The following is a 22,281-nucleotide window of genomic DNA, read 5'->3' as shown; positions in this document are numbered from 1 at the left end:
AGGCTGCAGCGCCCCGCCCAGGGGGTGACGTTTCGGGTGACGCAATGGGTGACGCCCGGCGGCGGGCTATGACGTCGGCGGGCGATGGGGCAGGCGCTGTGCCTCTGCTCCCGCGGCACCGTCAGCCTGGGGGGCGTGCGGTACCTCCTGCTGCACCGCCTGGCAGAGGGGTGCGCACAGCGGGGGGGCAGGGGGCTCGGGAGGGGCTTCCGCGGGCACGGGCCGCTGCTTCGGTATAGGGGGTGCTCGGGACGGGGGGTGCTTGGGCATGGGGCGGGGATGCTTGGGCCTGGTGGGTGCTCGGGTATATGGGGTGCTTGGGCATAGGGGTGTGGTCGTGCCTGCTGGAGATGCTCGGGCTTTGGGGACATGGATGGAAGTGTTTGTGCGTGGGGGTTTTGTTTTTTGACACAGGATAATACTCGGGGTGATGCTCTGGTATAGGGGATGTTTGAGCATGGGTAGGATGTTTTGTGCATGGGGGTGATGCTTAGCCATGGATGGGTGTGCTTGGGTGTTAGTGGCATGCTTGGGTGTAGTGGGGAGATGCTTGAGCATATAGGGAGGAGATGAGCATGCTTGCTGGCAGAGGTCAGGCAAACACAGGAGTGGGTGCTTGGATCCACAGGAATAAGGATGATTGGGCCGGTGGGGTTGTCCATACAGAGAGGGGATGCTTTGGATGCCTGGCAGGTACCCTCAAGGTGGGAGGAACGTGTATGGCTGGGAGGTTACCATGGAGGTGGGTGCAGACGCCTGCTCACAGCTGAGTCTGGCTACAGGGTCCTGATGTGGACACCCAGCCCATGCCGCACTTGGATCCTTGCAGGGGCTTCAGCTACGTGGACCTGGTGGAGGGGCTGAGGGATGGGCGCTTCTATGCCCTGAAACGCATCCTGTGCCATGACAAGGAGGACCGCCAGGCTGCCCTGCATGAGGTGGAGATGCATGGCCTCTTTGACCACCCAAACATCCTACGCCTGGTGGCCCACTGCATGGTGGAGAAGGGCGCCAAACATGAAGCCTGGCTTCTTCTGCCCTATGTGAAGGTGAGAGGGAACTCCCCTGGATGCCCCCACCCACTTGCTGACAGGAGTGGCAGCAGTGACCAGCTGCTTGCATTTGCTAGGGGGGGACCCTCTGGAGTGAGGTGCAAGCACTGCGTGAGAAAGGGACCTTCATGTCAGAGCAGCGGATCCTTCTCATCCTCCATGGCATCTGCCGTGGGTTGCAGGCCATCCACAGCAAGGGCTATGCACACAGGTGGGTGTCCAGCAGACCTGGCTGCAGGGGCAGGCAAGGGGCCCAGCAGATGTTCAGTCATTTCCCTCCCCACAGGGATCTCAAGCCCACCAATGTACTGCTGGATGAGGATGACCGGCCCATGCTGATGGACCTTGGCTCCATGAACAAAGCTCACATAGAAGTTAACAGCTCTCGGAAGGCCATGGCCGTGCAGGTGGGTGCCCTGAGACATCACCTCACTATCCCATCCCTACCTCAAGCCCTTCATCTCCACCCTCACCCTCCTCTCTGCAGGACTGGGCTGCCCAGCGCTGCACAATCTCCTACCGTGCCCCAGAGCTCTTCACGGTGCCGAGCCAGTGTGTCATAGACGAGCGCACAGACATCTGGGTAAGGACCTACCCCCCCTGCCCCTGTCCCACCACCGTGGGGCTGCCCTGACCCCATCACACTCTAGTCCTTAGGCTGTGTGCTCTACTGCATGATGTTTGGGGAAGGCCCCTACGATGCCATCTTCCAGAAGGGTGACAGCGTGGCTCTGGCAGTGCAGAACCCCATTGTGGTGCCCCCCACAGCCAGGTGAGGGGCTGGGGAGGGAAACCCGGCTCCCAGGCAGCTGCCTGCACTGCACACTGGGACACTGGGCAGATGCCCCTCACCATCTTTCCTCCAGGTACTCGGCTGCCCTGCAGAGCTTGCTCTCCTCCATGATGACACTGAACCCCCAGGAGCGACCCAGCATAGATGACATCCTCCACCAGCTGGAGGGGCTGCAGCCGACACCAGCAGGCCAGGACACCACGCAGATCTGAGTCCATCCCACCCTGCAGAAATGATGGGCCCCCAAAGCTGAGCCAGAGGAAAAGCAGCCACCCTGATCCCTGCTGCCCCACGGAGCCCTTGTAGAGGGGGGATTGCTGCATGGGGGAGAGCTGCTGCTCTGTGCTGGAGGTGTGTTGAATTTGGAGTGGTCTCTGCCCTGGGTGATGCTGCCTGGGACTTATTCTATGCCCCAGGGCTGTGGACGTGTGATTTGCTGCTGAACACGGGGCCCTCTCTGGCCACTGCCTCCCCGGGGGGTTGCAGAGGGCAGCCACAGCCCTGCAGCTCTGCACCCCAGAAGGGTTGCTCTGAGCTGCGATCCAGGTCTGGATCCTGGTGTGGTGCTGGAGTGAGGCAGGAGGGGTAGACCCAGACCTGCTCCACTGCTGTTCTTGGCACTGACGTTGCCTTGTTTGGAGTAAAAGATGTTCTTGTGGAGGTGTGGACATGTCCCTGCCTGTGGGAAGGGGGTCCCACCAGGGCACAGAGGGGACAGGACATGCTGTCTGGGTCGTGCAGGCAAGCACTGCTGGAGGGGAGGGGCAGCAGAGGACAGCCTCGGTGGGGCAGGTCGGCCATAGCAGTAGCAGTAAGCAGGGAAAGTTAATCCCTGGCCCCAACGCGCTCCTGCTGGGAGTTAATACAACTGCAGCTGGAGCCAGGCACTGCTGTTGGGAGCCTCCGGGGCTGAGCACTGTGGGAAGGGGCTCAGCACAGCCCAGGCAGGTGGTGGCAGGGGAACAAGCAGAGCTTCTCAGCTGCTTAAGGAGAGGGTGGTGGGTGCCCAGGCTGGGGAGCTGACAGAGCTTGGGGGGAGGGACAGCAGCCCTGCTCCACAGGGGATGAGCAGAGCCAGGGTACAACCATCCTTGGCTGGAGAGGCTCCTGTGGCAGTTGGACAGCCCACGGAGGCGGGGTAAAAAAGATGCAGACCAGCAGTTTCACAGGGATCATTCCCCTCCTTTAATCCTCTCACCACAACACAGCAGTAAAGCAGCAAAGGGGTTTTATGCCGTGCTGGATGCCCTTGTAGGGTGCACCTGCTGCACCACAGAGCTGGGCCTGCTCCTTGCCCTGTGCTGTGGCCACAGGGACAGGGGTGCCAGGCTGCTCCTACTCCTTCAACCACACTCCTTCCAGATGAGGCTACCCACCCTCACCCTGCACATGGGCAGAAGTCCCAGTAGCTGCAGATCTTTTCCTGCTTGGGCTAAGTCTGCTGCCCTGGGCTCCAGGGTACAATGTGGGGGCATATACCATGGGACTATAAACCACCTGAAGAAGTGATAACCACCTCCGGATAGAGCAGCAAGAGGGGTGGGCTGTGTGCCATGGGGCTCTTACCTATTTGGGGAGAAAGCTGGAGCTGGAGCAAAGCACTGGGAGGAAGCATAGCAGCACCAGCAGCAGAGCTGAAGCACTCACCACACACCTGACCTGGCAAGAAACCAACACAGCGCAGGTGGGGGGGGGGGCGGGTACTGGGAGACACTGAGGCTCTGAAATGGTTTATTGCAGAGGGATCCTGCAGGTAATGCGGGGAAGGAGCACGGTCCTCTTTGGCAAGGGCTTTTCTACTCCTCGCCCTCCTCTTCATCCTCGTAGGAGTCCAGGCCCACTTCCTCATAATCCTTCTCCAGAGCAGCCATGTCTTCTCGTGCCTCAGAGAACTCCCCTTCCTCCATGCCCTCACCCACATACCAGTGCACGAAGGCTCGCTTGGCGTACATCAGGTCGAATTTGTGGTCAAGGCGGGCCCAGGCCTCAGCGATGGCTGTGGTGTTGCTCAGCATGCAGACGGCACGCTGCACCTTGGCCAGGTCCCCCCCTGGTACCACCGTGGGTGGCTGGTAGTTGATGCCCACCTTGAAGCCCGTGGGGCACCAGTCCACAAACTGGATGCTACGCTTGGTCTTGATGGTAGCGATGGCAGCATTGACATCCTTGGGCACCACGTCCCCACGGTACAGCAGGCAGCAGGCCATGTACTTGCCATGGCGAGGGTCACACTTCACCATCTGGTTGGCTGGCTCAAAGCAGGAGTTGGTGATCTCAGCCACTGACAGCTGCTCATGATAAGCCTTCTCTGCAGAGATGACGGGGGCATAAGTGGCCAGGGGGAAATGGATGCGCGGGTAGGGCACCAGATTGGTCTGGAACTCTGTCAGGTCAACATTCAGGGCCCCATCAAACCTCAGTGATGCTGTGATGGATGAGACAATCTGGCTGATGAGTCTGTTCAAGTTGGTGTATGTTGGGCGCTCGATGTCCAGGTTCCTGCGACAGATGTCATAGATGGCTTCATTATCCACCATAAAAGCACAGTCTGAATGCTCCAGGGTGGTGTGGGTGGTGAGGATAGAGTTGTAGGGCTCCACTACAGCAGTGGAGACCTGTGGTGCAGGGTAGATGGAGAACTCGAGCTTGGACTTCTTGCCGTAGTCAACAGAGAGTCTCTCCATCAACAGGGAGGTGAATCCAGAGCCAGTTCCTCCTCCAAAACTGTGAAACACAAGAAAGCCCTGGAGTCCCGTGCACTGGTCAGCCTGTGAAGAAAGATCCACAACACTGTTCTGAGACGCATTTCTGTGTGAACATCTGACTGTTCAAATGTTCTTCATGACCTGGCCCATCCCTGCCATAGCTAATTACAGTCCCCCCAGGGCACAGCAGGGCTTGCAGTGAGCTTAGAGTTTCAGCAGGATGCTGGAGCCCAGCTCTGAGGGACACATCACCCCTCTGTAGTCACCTACCAGCTTCCGGATCCTGTCCAGCACTTGGTCGATGATCTCTTTGCCAATGGTGTAGTGCCCACGGGCGTAGTTGTTGGCAGCATCCTCCTTGCCAGTGATCAGCTGCTCAGGGTGGAAGAGCTGGCGGTAGACTCCTCCCCGAACTTCATCTACGGGAGAGTAGGGGAGGGTTGAGCCTGGACCAGGCTGTAGGCTTGAGCAAGCTGAGTGGGTGATACAGCCGAGTGGGTGTGAGCACCCATCCCTCACCTTCCTCATGGCTCCAGCTGCCAGGGCCACAGCCAAGGACCCACACGTCTGTGGGGCCACCATGAGTAAGCATCAGGTTTCTCTGGCAGATAGAGGTGACTGCAACCTCAACTGCACAGGATCTCAGTTTCTCCCACCCATGAGGAGCTTTCTGTCAACAGCTGCCATGACAATGGGAGCTGCATTGCCAGTTGGATGGGTTTCTTTCCATGCACATGTGGCAGGAGAGGCTACCAGCATCACTGTCTCTAGGACACTTCAGGAACAAAAACTGGTGCTCAGGTTCGTGTTTTTTCCCAGTGAAAGGCAGTCCCTCATACTGAACCCAGTGCAGGGTACTCCATGAGCTCCAGCTGCTTGCTACCCACCCAAGGGTACACCCCAGGACATGCACACCCCAGCTCTCACCGATCACAGTGGGCTCCAGATCTACGAAGATGGCCCGTGGGACATGCTTCCCAGCCCCGGTCTCACAGAAGAAGGTGGTGAAGGAGTCGTCCCCTCCACCAATGGTTTTGTCACTGGGCATCTGCCCATCAGGCTGGATGCCATGCTCCAGGCAGTACAGCTCCCAGCAGGTGTTGCCCATCTGGACGCCGGCCTGGCCGACGTGGACAGAGATGCACTCACGCTGGGGAGGGGGAGACAGGATCAGACCGTGGCACTACTCTGTCCAGCCCAGCCCAGCCCAACCCAGCCCAGCCCAGGGAGAGCTCTGCCTGGTGCCAGTGACCCACGGCCACCAGCAAAACCCTGCCCTGGCCAGCAGCCCCAGGAAGCACATTTCTCTTTGGGTGGCCTTCCAAATGCTCCTGAGGGTCCCCACATGGCTGTCATTGCTCTTGACCATGCACTGGCACCATACAGGGTCAGGAGCTGACCCTGGCATCCCTCCTGCTCAGCCCGCCCCAGGAGATACCAGCCCCATGGACTCTGTCCAGGACTGTCCCTCAGCAACACAGCTCTCCTGCCTCAGAAGCCCTGGGAGGTACCTACATAACCTACATAGCCCATGAGGTGCATTGTGAGAAGGCCCCTGCCTGCTGCTCCAGAGCCTGGCAAGCTGTCAGCTTCGCCAGGCTAGCACCTCTGCGGTGTGGGTTGAGCAGGGAGGGCTGGTGGTGAAGCCCAGAAGTCTCAGAGGCAGCACAGAGATTGCCTCAGCTACGCAGTCCCTTGCTGCAAAACCTGTGTAGACAGAAGTGTCAAGCAGCAGGCTTTGAGCTGGTGATGTGCCTCCTGCACTTCCATCCTGCCAGTACAGGCCTGCTGTGCTATCCCTGGCATTTACCCTCCACGAGTCCCACTATCCTCGGTCTCCTTTCCCTAGCATCCCTCCTCTGCTGCCCTGCGTCTCCCCGCTCCTCCGGGGCAGGGCACCGCAATCCAGTCTGCGGGTCCCGGCTCTCCTCACTCCTGCCTTCCCTGCCCGAGCAGCACTCTGAGCCGTGATGGGGACCATGCCTCGGTCCAGAACCTGGGTTGGTGGGGTGGAGGGGGCACAAGGACTCCTGCCTCCTCCGGGAGGGCCAGGGCGGCCTCAGCCCGCCGGGATGAAAGACTGCCCGGGGCAGGGTCCCGGTCAGCGCTGCGGCAGGCGGGGCTGCTCTACGTCTCCTGGCACGGCCCCGTCCCCCTCCCGACCCGCTAAATATAGTCCCAGCCCCCGGCGAGGGCAGCGGCGACTGCCCGGTTGGGACAGCGGTTCCGGCCCACTCTGCCGCTGCCAGACTCCCGTGTCATGGGAGGCACGGGACCCCCGCGCTTGTACTCCATCACCAGCCCCGATGGGAGGCTCGCCGAGCGCCTGGCTCCGGTCCACGGTGCCCAGCTGTCGCCTCCACCCCCGGCACCTGTCCCCGTCCGTCTGCGACACCGCTCACCACCGGAGGGGTCACCCCCCTCCATCTCCAGCGTACTCCCCGTTGCGGTGGGGAGGACGGACCCAGGCGCCCCGGGGTCCGTGGCGGCGGGGGTGACCAGGCAGGAATGGCCGGAGGGGGCACAGCTGCGCCCGGGAAGGGGCCGCTGGGGCTGCCCAAGGTCACCGCGGGGAAGGAGGAGTCGGGTCGCACAGGCTCCACCGTGCCCGATGCTGCAGGGGGCTGCTGGCTCCCCACCCCCCCCCCCCGGCCTCGGAGCCCGCTGCCCGGCCCGCACTCACCATGCTGCAGCGGGGGTGTTTGGGCTCTCCCGAAGGCTCTGTGCGGTGGGGCTCAGCGCGGAGCTGCGGCTGCTGCAATCCCCTCCGCAGCGCCCTCTTATAGGTGGGAGGGGCTTGATGCCGCCATTCCCCCTCATTTGGGTATATTTGCATGCGGGGCGGGAGTACCCACTTCGGTGGCAGCTGGAGCCTGCCTGCGTTCCTTCTCGGTTGAGGAGGGACCCCAAGGGGCAGGGGGCTGGGGCTGCTCTCCCTCCTCTGCAGGGGGCATCCTGCCAGGCTGCGGCAGGAGGTGTGGGCTCCAGTCGTCAGGGGATACAGATGGTGCTCAGCCATCAGGATGAGGGGCCAGGGGAGCAACCACCATCCTGCTCTGCCACCTGGTCCCCCACACTGGAGATTTCCAAAACTTTAGGGACACCCTGAGACCACCTGGCTCTCTAGAGCAGGAGAAATAGATTAGAAGCACAGGTCAGGCTCTGAAGATCAGGATGTCTCCAAACCCCCCTTCATCATCAGTATTTCAGAACATCTGGCCAAGCGCTGCCCTTCCCTGCCAGAGGGGACAGGCAGACAGTGCTGTACCTCCACGAGGATACTGATCAACATTACAGCTCTGGGCTGGGGGGCTGGCCTAGGTGCAGGGAAAAACAAACACATAAAAAACCTAAAACTAACAACAACAATCCCCCTCCACCCCCCTCCAAAAAAAAAAAAAAAAGGGGGTCATTGCAGCCCCTTTCGGTTAGTGACTTGTGGTTACACTCAGAGAAGCCCTTCCATTTGAACCCTGGCTAGCACAGCCTTCCCTGCTGGCACCAGGACTGGTCCTGCTGCTGAGGATGAGTGGACCACCAGCCCAGGTGGGGCAGGAGCTGTGTCCAGGTCGCCAGCCTTGCATGCTGTGTGCAGTCAGGAGAGAACTCAGCCGTGCTGCCAGAGCACAGGCTCACAGAGCCATCCCTGCCCGGCGGGGACAGGGGCTTTGCTGCTCAAGAGCATGCCAGGAGACACAGCTGTGTCCATCTGCAGTGGGGACTGGATAAGAGATGCAGGATGATCTTTAATAAAAAAGGAACAGGACACAATTCCAAATCCTATGTGTTTCTAGCAGCAGCCAGGTTGTCTATGAGAACACGTGGAGAAGGTTGTTTCTGCAGTGGGACCAGAGCAATGCCTGGCACGAGGGGCAGTGACTCCTGCCCTGGTGTGGCACCAGGCACTGCTCAGCCTGAGTCCAATGCTCTGGACACATGGGCAGCAGCACCAGGAGCTCTGCACAGTGGGGCAAGCACCTGGCCTTGCTCCAGGGATCGGTGCAGCCCAGTGCTGGCTCAGACTTTCCCCTCCAGCTAACGCGAGTGCATGCTGGGAGGAGGGCAGTGAAGGACAGCCCCTGTGGCTCAATATAGCTGAAGCATTAGTGGTAAGCAGGGAAAATTAATCTCTGGACCCAGTGTGCTAGATAATGGGTAACAGAAATTTCCCATTTGCAGCTCGAGCCAGAAGCTGATGTTAGGATTCCTGACCACCATGAAGGGTGGGGAGAGGACTTAACACACCGCCAGCAAAGAACATGAGTTGGGCTGGCAGAGGAACATGCCCCAGGTGGATGGTGGACCACCAGCCGAGCCAGGCAGGGTGTGGGCAGAGTTGCTCATAACCATCATGGTTATGTCCACATGTGCTAGGAAGAAGCATAGCAGCACCAGCAGCAGAGCTGAAGCACTCACCACACACCTGACCTGGCAAGAAACCAACATAGCGCAGGTGGGGGGGGTGAGTACTGGGAGACACTGAGGCTCTGAAATGGTTTATTGCAGGTAATGCGGGGAAGGAGCACGGTCCTCTTTGGCAAGGGCTTTTCTACTCCTCGCCTTCCTCTTCATCCTCGTAGGAGTCCAGGCCCACTTCCTCATAATCCTTCTCCAGAGCAGCCATGTCTTCTCGTGCCTCAGAGAACTCCCCTTCCTCCATGCCCTCACCCACGTACCAGTGCACGAAGGCTCGCTTGGCGTACATCAGGTCGAATTTGTGGTCAAGGCGGGCCCAGGCCTCAGCGATGGCTGTGGTGTTGCTCAGCATGCAGACGGCACGCTGCACCTTGGCCAGGTCCCCCCCTGGTACCACCGTGGGTGGCTGGTAGTTGATGCCCACCTTGAAGCCCGTGGGGCACCAGTCCACAAACTGGATGCTGCGCTTGGTCTTGATGGTAGCGATGGCAGCATTGACATCCTTGGGCACCACGTCCCCACGGTACAGCAGGCAGCAGGCCATGTACTTGCCATGGCGAGGGTCACACTTCACCATCTGGTTGGCTGGCTCAAAGCAGGAGTTGGTGATCTCAGCCACTGACAGCTGCTCATGATAAGCTCGCTCAGCTGACACAACAGGAGCATAAGTGGCCAGGGGGAAATGGATGCGCGGGTAGGGCACCAGATTGGTCTGGAACTCGGTCAGGTCAACATTCAGGGCCCCATCAAACCTCAGTGATGCTGTGATGGATGAGACAACCTGGCTGATGAGTCTGTTCAAGTTGGTGTATGTTGGGCGCTCGATGTCCAGGTTCCTGCGACAGATGTCATAGATGGCTTCATTATCCACCATAAAAGCGCAGTCTGAATGCTCCAGGGTGCTGTGGGTGGTGAGGATGGAGTTGTAGGGCTCCACTACAGCAGTGGAGACCTGTGGTGCAGGGTAGATGGAGAACTCGAGCTTGGACTTCTTGCCGTAGTCAACAGAGAGTCTCTCCATCAACAGGGAGGTGAATCCAGAGCCAGTTCCTCCTCCAAAACTGCGGAAAACAAGGAAGCCCTGGAGTCCTGTGCACTGGTCAGCCTGCAAAGGGAAACAAGTGAGATTTCTCTAAGCATTGACTTTACTGAAGGAAAGTTTCAAACTCTTAACTTGGGCAGCCACAGAGCCCCCCACAGGGCACAGCAAGGCTTGCCCCTTGCTCCCATCTCCAGGAAGATGCTGGAGCCCAGCCCAGCCCTGAGCCCAGCTCAGGGGAACTAATTTCCCCCTCTGTAGTCACCTACCAGCTTTCGGATCCTGTCCAGCACTTGGTCGATGATCTCTTTGCCAATGGTGTAGTGCCCACGGGCGTAGTTGTTGGCAGCATCCTCCTTGCCAGTGATCATCTGTTCAGGGTGGAAGAGCTGGCGGTATACTCCTCCCCGAACCTCATCTAGGATTGGTTAGCACAATGTCAGAGATTTCTAACATGTTTAAAGGTGGCAGGAGCCACCCTAAAGACTGTCCTGCAGTTGTGTGTTCCCAGAGATAGTAATAACCATCACCGCTCAAGTGAGGTGCACTCACCGATCACAGTGGGCTCCAGATCTACGAAGATGGCCCGTGGGACATGCTTCCCAGCCCCGGTCTCACAGAAGAAGGTGGTGAAGGAGTCGTCCCCTCCACCAATGGTTTTGTCACTGGGCATCTGCCCATCAGGCTGGATGCCATGCTCCAGGCAGTACAGCTCCCAGCAGGTGTTGCCCATCTGGACGCCGGCCTGGCCGACGTGGACAGAGATGCACTCGCGCTGGGGAGGGGGAGACAGGATCAGACCGTGGCACTACTCTGTCCAGCCCAGCCCAGCCCAGGGAGAGCTCTGCCTGGTGCCAGTGACCCACGGCCACCAGCAAAACCAGGTCTCCAGCAAAACCCTGCCCTGGCCAGCAGCCCCAGGAAGCACATTTCTCTTTGGGTGGCCTTCCAAATGCTCCTGAGGGTCCCCACATGGCTGTCATTGCTCTTGACCATGCACTGGCACCATACAGGGTCAGGAGCTGACCCTGGCATCCCTCCTGCTCAGCCCGCCCCAGGAGATAACAGCCCCATGGACTCTGTCCAGGACTGTCCCTCAGCAACACAGCTCTCCTGCCTCAGAAGCCCTGCCCAGGGAGGTCCTGAGCTAATATGGGTACCTACATAACCTACATAGCCCATGAGGTGCATCGTGAGAAGGCCTCTGCCTGCTGCTCCAGAGCCTGGCAAGCCGTCAACTTCACCAGGCTAGCGCCTCTGGGGTGTGGGTTGAACAGAGAGGGCTGGTGGTGAAGCCCAGAAGTCTCAGAGGCAGCACAGAGATTGCCTCGTCTACGCACTCGCGCTGGGAAGGGGGAGGAGGAGGCAGGGCCAGAGCCCAGCCGGGACTCCAAATGCAACTGCTGCAGGAGAGGAGGAGCCCAGCTCAGGCTTATGCAACCCATATCACCCGCAGCCTGGCTGCCTGTGTTCACCCTGGCTTGCTGCCCTTTGCCAAACCTGATGCTCAGCTTTCCATCCCTTCCCCCGCCCACCTCAGCAGCCCAAGGAGATGGAAACCCATCTGCCAGGGCCAGGGACACCAGGCCAGCATATTCCATGGGCTACCCACCTCCCCACAGCCCTGGGAAGCACCAGGGAAGTATTTGTTACCTGAACACCTACTTGGCTTAAGAGCTGGAGCCTTGCAGCAGCTCCCATGGCCTCTGTTCCTAAACCAACAATAGGGCTGTAGGCTGAGATGATAGAGCATTACCCAGGCTCTGAAAGCTGAGGAAGTGATAGCACTCAGGATGGGTGCCAAGCAAAAGCAGGGATTTGCAGCACTGTGCAGCTGCCATGCTCTGAGGCTTGAATTCCCTAAATCAGGTCTGGAGAAGGAAGCTTTTAGCTGCACTTCTTAGCTGAATTGAAGAGCTGAGGAGGGAGGGTCCCCTGGCTCAGAGATTCAAGTGCAGCCTCCCATGCCTCAGGAGAAGCAAGGATGAGGAGGGCATCCTTGCTCCCTGCAGATAAGGCATCCCAGAGGCTGCAGCCCTTTTCACAAGAACTAAAATATTCACTGCCTCAGCCCTGTTGTTGCCAAGGGCTTGGATGCGTCATCAGGCACAATGGAGGCAGAGAAGCATCCAAACCGGATTTCCAGAGTCATGGGTGCCCTGCTGTGAGTCAGCTGGCAGGAAGGTGGTGGAACCATTTTGGTCTAAGGAGCACAGCAGCAATTGCCATCCATGGAAGCTGTATGGGTTACAGCAAGTTCTGGCTCTGTCCATGTAAAGCACTTTCAGTACTGCATTTCAGATTCAGCAGTGACAATGAGGGACAACAGAAAAATAAGCCCTGGTTATCTCTGGTGAGAGCCAGAAGTCCATCTCCTCACCTTTACCAAAGCAAGGTGCAAGAAGCAGCAAAATGACACACCTCTTATCGTGCCCAGCAAGCAGATCCATAAAGATTTTGTAATACAAGAAGCCAAAAGTAAGTCCTGAAGAAGCACCAGGATACTCAGCAGAAGTGCACAGCAAACACTGGGACAGCTGGAAGCACCTCTGGATGGCCACAAGGAAGAAGAACAAGAAAGGACTCCTCCCTGGACAAAGACCTTGTGAATCAGGGTGAGGGTAGAAGGTTATGCTCATCACTGCATTTCATCCTGTCAACATGCAGCAACAAGAACTGGCTTTGTGGGTCCCAGAACTGACAGCAGACTGGGCAGAACCCTGCATCACTGGGGGCGCAGCAGTGCTGGTCATCAGGCAGCAGCCTCTGCCTTTCTCATGGCAAGGTGTGGCTCAGAAAGGGAAGGGTGCACAGCCCCGTGGGACAGAGGTCAGGGAACCCTGGCATCCTGGGGCTGATACATTCTCCCAAGCAGCTGGTGTGGTCAAGAGGACTTTTCGCAGCAGGACCACAGTGGCAGGGCTGCCCACAGGCTCATGCACCGTGGGCTGGCCCCGGGCACCTGAGATGTGGGGCAATGGGTGAAGCCATGGCTTGCTCCTATGTCCGCAGCCCGGGGAGCTGGCAGTCTGGGCACACTCCCCCCAAGCCAGAGATGTTACCACGGGAGCAACAGTAGCTATTAAAAGGGAGGAGAGCTGAGGGGGCTAGCCCGAACGCCAGCCTCAGCATACAGCAGTTTTGGGCTGGCAGTCTCTTTGCCTCTGACATGTCAGATGGCTGCAGGGGGATTCTCACAGAAGGGGGGCTGCCGAGTGCCGGAGCGGGAGCAGCTCAGAGAAGACTGAACCCAGGCAGGGGCAGGCAGGCAAGCATAGCCGGTGCCCCCCTGGCCCTCAGCTCTGGGCTCTCAGGGGAGCCCCCTGAGAAGCTATGGGGGTCACTGCCTGTTCCGGGGAGGGTCCAGCCGGGTCCCCCACATTCCTGGGGGCACCCGCGGTACCGGAAGGAGGGGACAGCCCGGGGCCGGCACTCACCATGATGCCGCCGCCTCACGATCTCTCTCTGCCCGGGCTGCCGCAGCTCCTCACGACCGGAACGGCTGCTCCGCCGCCCCTTTATACCGTGGGCGGCTCCGGAGAGAGCCGCCCCGCCCCACCCGAGACGGTTCCGTGCGCTTGGATAAATTTGCGAGCACTGCGTATATTTGCATATATTTGCGTACAGGCGGCCGGGCTGTCCGGCAGCGGGCTGGGTTCGCTGGTGGGACCACGGAGGTGCAGAGTCCCACGGGCCCCCTATTCCCTGCCTTGCACTGGAGGACCGGGGGTCGTATCGAGTGAAGACTGGGGAGGGGCATAAAGCTTGGCAGAGAGGCTTCTGCTGAGGGGCAGAAATGCCACCTTCTTGCTGGGGGTTCTTCTGGTACTAGATAGCATCCAGGTATTAACCAGGAGAAATCTGGGGAGCTAAGGAAGGAAAGGCTGCCAAGAACCTGGCTCAGGCCTTCCGCACTGCTGGGTGGAGGTGGTGGTGCAATCCCAGTGCAAGCGTGGAGCTGGATCTCTGCCAGCCATCGAAGGACCCGAGAAACCTGAGGAAATACTTCAGAGACAAACACAAGCTTTCCCTGCCTCTTCAGACATCAGTGAGGAAAAAGCAGGAAAACAATGTCCTGTGCTTTGCCACAAGCTCCTCAAGGACGCTTATTCTGTGAGGCTGTGCCTGAAAGCCGTGCCTACTGATGGGCTCCTCCTTCTCCATCCGGGCTCTGCTTTATCTCAGTGGCTTTGATCAGATTTCACAAAGCTTTATGAAATGGCAGGTGAGGAGATGGGGAGAACTTGGAGCACCTCCAAGAGGTTTTATTGAAGATTCTTTGCTGTGACTTCACTGATATCTGGCTTTGCTATAATGAGTAATCACTTTCTTTCCCCTCCAAAGTGCTTGCAGCATTCACTGCCATGCAGAACAAGCCCTGCAACTGCTTGAGACCTTGGACTTAATGAGTTTTCACTGAAAGGTGCTGTCATCTCAGATCGCTCTGAAAGTTGAAAGCTGGACCTGAATTATCCACCCACAATGGCCTTTCTTTGTGGCTGACTCACCTGGAAAGTGTCACCTTCATTGTAAAGTGACTGAAAGCTGCAGTACTGCTGTGAACCCTGTGCCAGTGTCTAAGCAACACATTTTTGAGAGCTGCAGAAACGGATGAGTCAAGTGATCATAGTGGGTTTAATCAAGCTGGTGGGATAGAGATTTTTTTCTGCAGAGGTGTCTCAGGCTGTGAGTGCTGCTGAACCTGGACAGGATGCTGTGGTAACTAGATAAGTCTGGAAATGCCTAAACTCCACCCTGTGGTATGTCCTTAGAGTGACCTCAGAGATCACTAAGTAACACAAACCATGCTGATACAGACAGTCCATGAGAATAAAGGGAATAATTTGTAGCACTGAGGCACCAAAATTTGAACTCCAGAAGTTAACTGGTGTGAAAGGAGCAATGGGATCATCTTTCTCCGTGAAAATCTTTGCCAAGATACTCACTGAATGCATGCTGGATGCCAAGGCATCACTTCTCACTGAATGACTCCTACCACCTTCCTTGATTCTTCTGTGTCAATTAACTCTGGGGTGTTTATAGTATGAATGGTTTGCAGCAGTGATTGAAAGCACAAGCATCAGAGCTAGTCAATGGGACAGCATTTCTAGGTGGTTATGCAAGGCTTACACAGTTCACTCAGCCTTGGAAGATTCGTATGAGAATCTAGTGGCACCTTGGGGTGTAAAATGCTGTGATACTTCTCCAAGAGGTTCCTGGATCTGTTTATATACCGTTTTGGTAGCAAGTTGAGGGTGGAATGTTTCTGATTTGGCATTGCTGCAAATGCATGCTTATCATGAAGATAACCACTCAGATGCTGTTATGTTGTGTGAGCAGGGCAGCAATGACTGACAAGAGAGCTGCCAGTCATTCAGAGCTACACATCTCCATGTACCTCTGATCTGAAAAGCCCAAACAGATGTCTAACCTTATTTGAAATGCTTAAGAACAGATAGCTAAATCCAGGGAGCACCAATCAGCTGCATCTTGTCAGTGCCTAACTGCTCAGCACCCTGCCAGATGCTGGTAGCAGCAGCCTGCTGAGTTCACCCTGGCTGAAAGAAGATTCATCCTGAGGTGACCCCTCTCTCACAGGGTCTATGAAGACCCTGCAGAGGTTTTCAGAACACATCAGAACTCAAAAGGCTTCACAAATCATTTGGGAAATGTTTTCATTATTGCTCAGAACAAAGTTAGACTTTGCACCAGTACCCAGAGAGGTTCAAAAAACAGCCAAGGCAAAGTTTAGGCTAGAGAGCCAGAATTCAACCATCTCTTGATAGAAGAATGGGGAAATCAAATTGAAGATACCCCAGGGGCAGAGCCCTGCACACTGCAGGAGAAACCACTGCTTGTTGCTGCCCATAGGCCCCAGGAGATCAGCCAGCTCTTGGGCAGGTACCTGCTGAGACAGGAACCCCATCAGAGAGCTTACAGTAACCCAAAGAAAGTCTCTCAAACAGCTGCCTGTCAGAAATACATTAAAGTCTGCCACACCTAAAAGCACATGAGACATTGAGGAGAATATCCATTCAGAGTGCAGCCTGTTACACCCCAGCCACACCCAAGTCCACCTCTCTCCTCTGTGGAAAGCCCAAACTATTGTTTCCACTTTTCAGACCTCAGCTCCACCCAGGCTGCTCCAGGCAGAGCAAACAGCGTCACAGGGCAGTTTAAGTACACAGCTGCCTTGGGAAGGTAGGAGAGACCACAGATGTGCTGTGGGTCTGGGGAGGAAGATCAGTGCCCTCCACTTTAAGCCTAGTTGGAGAAGCACAAAATAAGCACCAGATGATGAGCACTTCAGGAACAGGGCTCCTATCCACGTCTTTAACCTCAGCCAGGAGCTTCCCAAAGAGGCTGTGTCCGTGCCTGCCCTGCTTACCCTTCATCCTTGCGCAGTTGCTCTGCCCATAATCCTCTTACTAGCATGGTTCAGTAGGGAGATGGAGGAGGTGGGTTATGCCCCCAGCCTGCCAGTGCCCTGTGCAGTTTACTCTCCAGCAGTGGCTGCATGGGAGCAGCCAGACAGGAGCTCCTACTGCTCAACAGCTCCCAGGGCCCCATATGCCTAAGCACTGCCTCCTGCTTGGCTGAGGACTTGGTCAGCAAACCCAGCTGCTGAGCTGGTAAGCCCAGAGATCCAGCAATGCTCTGCTACAGGATGAGTTGTGATGACAACCTTCTCAAAGCAGAAATGCAACTCTGTGTTAACTCAGGGTGGACAACATCGGGTGGTGAAATTAATCTGCCTGTTGAAAGCATGGGGCTTGACTGTATCTTGCAGATCTTGTGAGTTCAGGCAAGTCTCCTGTGATGCTGGCTGCTCCAGCAGAAAGTGCCACAGCAAGCCATTGTGCAGGGTGCCTAAAGCACAGCTTGCTCCTGAGGACAGCCCAGCATCATGTGGCTGATTGCTGCTGCAGTTCTAGCGTGACAACATTTCAGGCATACTTTTCCACCCTGGAATGTTCCAGCACAGCTGCAGATGGGCTGAAAATGCTCCCTTTTCAATTCCTTAAGATCTGCATGCATTGTTAAGGTCACAGAATGTCCTCTGAGCACCTCACTCTTCATCTGGAGTAGATGAAGATGTTCCAGAGATGAGAATCAAGGGTGAATGGAAGGCTGGATGCCTCCAGCTACAATGAAAGGCTAAAAGAATGGAGACTCTAGAAGACAAATCAGAGGCTCAATGAAGGTCTTAAAATACATTTAAGGCAGATGCAGATAGGAAAGGGATTAACACTTCTTCGTGCTCAGGGCAAGAAGATGCAAGTTTAAGACTCGCTAGCAGTAAGGGTAGTGAAGCATGACTCATTGTCAAGACCTTAATCAGTGGATGTCTTCAATAACCCAAGTGAGACATTTACTCCTGAAGACCTGCTGGTATGCAGGGCATGACTGTGGTCTGACAGAAGTTCTTTTTGCTAGAACTGAACAACAGAAGCTGGTAATTGCTGGTTCAGATAAAATTAAGTCAATTGTGCAAAGCCTGCTGCATGCCCTGAGCATGTGTTAGTTACAGGAACAATAAAGCTAATTCCAGATCTCACTGCAGTCCTAAACCCTGAATCACCAGGCAGTGGCAAGAGTAGGGAGGCACTCCCAGGGATGCAAGCAGCCCTACACACATGCTGAGCCCCAACCTGCAAGGCTAAAAGGGGCCGATGGACGAGCTGGGACTAGCTCTTTTTCAGGTGCAGCGGCCTCAGGTGAGCAGCCTTCCTGGCTGCCAGTGTCACCCAGCTTTCTTCATGTCCTGGGAAAGGTGGCTACACACCCATGGAAATTAAATAAAATCACAGATGTCTAATTGCAGTGACTTCATGTGTCAGGGCTCTGAGCATGCCTGGTGTGACCCAGCTGCCTCCAGGCAGGTGATGGAGGGGCTGAGCCTGCTGAGGTAGCCACATGTAGCTGAGGTATGCCAGCGTGTAGCACTGGTGGGTTGAGGGGGGGACAGTATTGTTTTTCCTCTTCTCCAGCAACACTTGGAGCTGGTGGTGGCTAAAGCAGTGTAGGAATAGCTGGAAGCAGAAGTGCAATGAATTCTGCACAGCTGGGTGATGATAGGAGCTCCTGGAGGGGCATGGGCTATCCTGTCAGGCTGGAGGAGCTCTGCATGCCTGAGGCAGGACTGCAGGCATCCTAATGAGTCAGTCTCCATCCCCATCCCTTGTCCCTTTAGGCCTTCCTGTCTTACAAATTCTCAGGAACTGAAACAAAGTTGTGGTCAGCTCTGTTGCAATGCTGCAGAGCATGCATGTGTGAGCTGGCAGGGATGGGGCAAGAGGCAGCACTTGCTGTGCAAGCGGAGCACACATCTGGCCGCAGGGCTGTGCCTGAGCCCCCAGCCTCTGGGCAGCAGAGGGGACAGGGTAGATTGATGCTGGGCAGCTCTGTGGATGCACCCACTCCTTCGAGGTTATTTAACCACTGCCAGGGAAATCAAACAATTCCTGGCACAAGAGCATTTTGCCAGTGGCATTTCTCTGCCCTGTTTTTTTGAGGAGCAGTTGAGTGTCCGGTGGTTGGACAGATATGTTGAAGGGGGGCTTTGCATAGGGAAATGTACTGTACTATTGCAAGGAGCTTGTTGGCCTGAGGGCACTCTGAAAACAGAGCTGGGTCTGGAGAAACTGCTGTCCAGTCTTGGGGATTGCTGTAGTTAGAAGTGGAAAGGAGGTGCTGGCTGCTGGCCAAGCACTGGTGGATGTCAGAGGGAAATGGTTAATGAGATAAAAGATGCATTTAATTACCCAGCTGAGCAATGGCTCCGGCCTAGAGCTGTCTGCATGGAGAGAATGTGGTTTATGAAATCAAGGCTGGGCTCCCCAGGCTCTGGTGGCTTTCAGTGACTGAGCTGGTGGCCTTGGATGACTGGGCTGAGACTGCATTTGATTCTGAGGGTGTCAGGCCCACATTGCTGAGACCTCCATGGCAGAGTTAAGTCAGATGATGAAAGGCTGTGTGTCTAAAACTAGTTATTCTGCAGGATTTCCCTGATGTAAGGAGTTGGGAGCTCCAGTTTTCTGCTCTCCTATGCCCAATGTGGCCCTCCTCATTAGGAAGGGCCATCCCCAGGCACCCTGCACACATCGGGGGCTGCTGGGCTGTTTCCTGGGTTGGTGTGGCTCTCACACTGCCATTTAATAGCCCCTCACAGCCAGGAGGGCTTTGCCAGAAGGATTTGGATCCTGCCAAGAGCTGGGTACTGAAGGCTTTTGCATGTGTTAGGGGACCCTCAGCATAATTACTGGGCATTGATTAGCCATGGAAAAGCCACCTCGACAAACAGGCCTGGTTTCATTCCTTGAGATGACACATCTGCTCCGGGGAAAGGCAGAGGCGTAACCAGCTTGTAGTGCCAAGGGTGTCCCAGGGAGTGAGCAGCAGTTTTGGTGTGGTGTCTGGCAAGGCAGCCTGGGGCACCCAAGTGCTGGCTGGTGATGGTGAATCATGAGCAGAGTTTCAGTGTGGATCCCTGCCAGGCACTGCCAGGCACCACCAGCTTCGTCACTTTAATCAATGGTCTTGAAATCAATCCCAGCTAAAATATGAGCTGGGTGGAGCTGCTAAAATATGAGGGTGACAAGTGGACTTGCAGAGTTGCCCCTTCCTCCAAATTTCCTAATTACATTTCACTGTATTAAAGCAAATTTTGCTGTATTAAAGCAACTTTTTCAGCAATGGGACCTTCTATTTGGGCAATTCTAAATCATCTCTACTAGTTCATTGATTCCCCAGCTCTTATCCCTGATTTTTCTTAATTAACTTTTCTTGTCATAGTGGGCCTTGCACCCAATCCTGGGGATCCCCAGTACAAAGGCTGTTAGCAGTATAGTTCTGGTCTGACCTTAGCAATGCTGGAAAATAAACAGGCTGCCTTGGCATGCCAAGGTAAATATTCTGGTGCAACAGAAAAAGCAGTTCTGGAAAGACCTTCAGCAGCAGCTATGAGTTTCCCTCTTTTGTGGACATAGAATATAGATTATTCCATTCCTCTTTTCAGCAATATCATCATTTATGTGAGTGGTGTTATCATTATCTCTTGCAAGCGTCCAAGTAAGGATGTCACGCCAGCAGTGATGATCTGAATCAGCCATACATATAGTCGTGCTGAAAAGTGACAACTAGATTGCACAGCAATCAAAGCTGATCGGTATATTACATGCATTATAAAGTCTTCAATTCTTAGCTGACAGAGTAAAAATTAATTATTTTTTTATTTTTTTCATCTGTTATCTGTCATCTAGACTTTTCTGGGTCAAATGGTTTATTTTTTCAATGGTTGAAGTGATTTTTGTCCTTCAGTGCTTTGGAATTCTCCCAGTTTTTCCTAGCTCTGTTAAAAATTACCATTAATGGCTCAATAGGACCTTCATGTCCATTAATACTCTCATTGTGGGCCTGATGAACTGAAAATATCAATTTTAGCACGTGATGTTTCACACACTGCTTTGTTGCAGATGGCATCTAAATTACAGCCTTCTCCATTTTGTCCACAGCATTGCACTGGTATTTTGGCACTGGCAGTGATGGAAAACAGCAGAAGGCTGCTTACCGACATCCTTTTGTGGTTTTTTATTGGTTTCCTCTAATGCAAATACATTCACTCTCTCCTTTTTTATTTCCCCCTTCTTGGCTGTTTTTCTGCCTTTCAGTCATGCCTAGCACAAAGGCAATGGGACAAGGTTGGGCATGTACCTGGAAGGCATGAGAGGACCAGACAGCCAGTGCCACCAGTCATACCAGGCACTGCAGAAAATCCTGGCCAAGCCAGGTGGACACAAGGGTCCTGATGCTGGGTAGTGTGTGGGCATAAGCTCTCTGGTGTGCATTTTGCTCCAGAATAAAATTCCTTCTTGTTCTGTGTCCTTTGCAGCTTCTGCTTCCCTCCACAGCTGAAGATCTCCCCAGCACTGAGAGGAGAGGTGTGCACTATCACTCCTTTCATCACCCCTGACCTCCCTTCCCTTGGGGTTGGATCCATAGCATGCCTCACCCATGGGTGGGTGGGGAGTGTCCTGTGCCTGTGCATCACGGGGTTCTCCAAGCTCTGCAGACCAACCTGTTCCAAACTCTGTGACAGGGATAGGGGTGAAACCCCTCGCTGCCATAAACCTCTGCTGCTGGCTGGGCCCATGCATGTGCTTGTCATAGATAACATGGTCATGGGCTTCTGCCACCTCCATCAGCCTCTGGTTCCCTTGATTTAAAATCTGCAAACACCTTGGTTCCACGTGAGATTTGGCTGGGGCAGACCAGCACTTCATCAGGGCTGTGTTGGGGCCTAGCACATTGCTGAATCCTGACCAAAGTCATCACCATGACTTTGCTGTTTCTCACTTCTCTGTCCTGCTACAGCACCATCTGACTTTTGCTCCCTGGATACTCCCTAGGTCCTAGAAGGTGGATTCCAGCTGGGATGAGAGCAGAACAGAGCAGGCTGGGAAAGAGATGGGCAGGAAGTGAGAACACAGCCATCGAGAGAAACACAGGCATGAGGGTACAGAAAAAGTGGTTGTGCAGGGAAGCCAGGGGATCTGGGCAGGGCTCTTCATATGAGATGGCAGGCCTGGGAGGAAAAGAGTGAATGTGGATTTTTAAAATGTGTGTCCCTCTCAAGCAGGATCATGGCTCAGCCCTTACAGGGGTAAGGGAGCAAATCCACTGCTCCCACTGACCCCCTTTATGGGGGCTGCACAAGCCCTGCCATCATGCCCAGAGATGAGGAGCATGGCCATGCTGTTGTCTCTCTTGGGAGCAGGCAGGCAGAGGAAGGTGGCATGAAAATGGCACCCACTATGCTCAACCACTTCTCACCCTGTCTCACTGGCTCCAGCTCCTGCTTCCTCACTGCTGCATCTACCCCCAAAAGGGGCCTTTCCCCTGGGGAGAAGGGGAGGGGATACAGCTGGCTGTGACAAGGGGAGCAGTGGGCACATGACCCACCAAGCACTTCACTCCACATTTCAAAAATCACCAAGAATAAAATTTTGCAGTACATAATTGGCAGTTTTGAGGAGGCAGTGAAAAGCTTTGTGTTCTGAGGAAATCAAAAGCTGAAATGTTGTGCAGCATTGAAAAAAAAATCTCTTAATATGTGGTTTGCATAATAATATATCACGATCCTATGATGCAATTCAGTTGGCTTCCTAAGAGATGGGGTAACCAGAATAAAAAAACCTGCTTTTGCTTAGCTCACACGAGGTCTTTTCTCAGAAAGCCTAGAGAGTGTTTCATGAGCATTTTTGTGACACTGGAAAG

General features: G+C 55.2%; 3 protein-coding genes across 4 annotated transcripts; 1 reads left to right on the top strand and 2 right to left on the bottom strand.

The window, feature by feature from the left end:
- Positions 1 to 20: 20 nt before the first annotated feature.
- Positions 21 to 2,505, top strand: STK16 (serine/threonine kinase 16). 2 transcript variants are annotated; one of them, XM_071747652.1, is made up of 7 exons: positions 21 to 170; positions 830 to 1,049; positions 1,130 to 1,263; positions 1,339 to 1,459; positions 1,540 to 1,635; positions 1,703 to 1,824; positions 1,919 to 2,505. In XM_071747652.1, exons 1-7 carry the CDS (start codon positions 85 to 87, stop codon positions 2,055 to 2,057), a joined length of 918 nt encoding a protein of 305 aa, XP_071603753.1. In that variant the 5' UTR covers positions 21 to 84; the 3' UTR covers positions 2,058 to 2,505. The 2 variants fall into 2 exon arrangements, with proteins under 2 accessions (XP_071603753.1, XP_071603754.1); XM_071747653.1 differs by lacking the exon at positions 21 to 170 and adding an exon at positions 549 to 704.
- A 501-nt stretch (positions 2,506 to 3,006) lies between these two features.
- Positions 3,007 to 7,375, bottom strand: LOC139797782 (tubulin alpha-5 chain). The gene is made up of 4 exons (XM_071747628.1): positions 7,234 to 7,375; positions 5,478 to 5,700; positions 4,821 to 4,969; positions 3,007 to 4,613 (listed from the first exon to the last, which is right to left on the bottom strand). Exons 1-4 carry the CDS (start codon positions 7,234 to 7,236, stop codon positions 3,642 to 3,644), a joined length of 1,347 nt encoding a protein of 448 aa, XP_071603729.1. The 5' UTR covers positions 7,237 to 7,375; the 3' UTR covers positions 3,007 to 3,641.
- A 908-nt stretch (positions 7,376 to 8,283) lies between these two features.
- LOC139797785 (tubulin alpha-5 chain-like) lies at positions 8,284 to 13,556 on the bottom strand. The gene is made up of 4 exons (XM_071747631.1): positions 13,443 to 13,556; positions 10,558 to 10,780; positions 10,275 to 10,423; positions 8,284 to 10,071 (listed from the first exon to the last, which is right to left on the bottom strand). Exons 1-4 carry the CDS (start codon positions 13,443 to 13,445, stop codon positions 9,100 to 9,102), a joined length of 1,347 nt encoding a protein of 448 aa, XP_071603732.1. The 5' UTR covers positions 13,446 to 13,556; the 3' UTR covers positions 8,284 to 9,099.
- Positions 13,557 to 22,281: the final 8,725 nt, after the last annotated feature.

The sequence above is a fragment of the Heliangelus exortis genome, chromosome 6, assembly GCF_036169615.1.
Source record: "Heliangelus exortis chromosome 6, bHelExo1.hap1, whole genome shotgun sequence".
NCBI lineage: Eukaryota > Metazoa > Chordata > Aves > Apodiformes > Trochilidae > Heliangelus > Heliangelus exortis.
Note: the sequence above shows the minus strand (reverse complement) of the source record. Positions and strands in the feature narration are given on the sequence as shown.

What these genes read in the sequence shown, in the direction of transcription:
- LOC139797785 (XM_071747631.1), bottom strand. An exon ending in TCTGGAGCCCACTGTGATCG is followed by an intron (nt 10,424 to 10,557) that starts GTGAGTGCACCT and finishes AACCAATCCTAG; the next exon opens with ATGAGGTTCGGGGAGGAGTA. An exon ending in TGGACAGGATCCGAAAGCTG is followed by an intron (nt 10,072 to 10,274) that starts GTAGGTGACTAC and finishes TTCCCTTTGCAG; the next exon opens with GCTGACCAGTGCACAGGACT.
- STK16 (XM_071747652.1), top strand. Translation starts at nt 85, where the DNA reads ATGGGGCAGGCGCTGTGCCTCTGCTCCCGCGGCACCGTCAGCCTGGGG. An exon ending in GGAAGGCCATGGCCGTGCAG is followed by an intron (nt 1,460 to 1,539) that starts GTGGGTGCCCTG and finishes TCCTCTCTGCAG; the next exon opens with GACTGGGCTGCCCAGCGCTG. An exon ending in ACGAGCGCACAGACATCTGG is followed by an intron (nt 1,636 to 1,702) that starts GTAAGGACCTAC and finishes ATCACACTCTAG; the next exon opens with TCCTTAGGCTGTGTGCTCTA.
- LOC139797782 (XM_071747628.1), bottom strand. An exon ending in TCTGGAGCCCACTGTGATCG is followed by an intron (nt 4,970 to 5,477) that starts GTGAGAGCTGGG and finishes ACTCTCCCGTAG; the next exon opens with ATGAAGTTCGGGGAGGAGTC. An exon ending in TGGACAGGATCCGGAAGCTG is followed by an intron (nt 4,614 to 4,820) that starts GTAGGTGACTAC and finishes CTTTCTTCACAG; the next exon opens with GCTGACCAGTGCACGGGACT.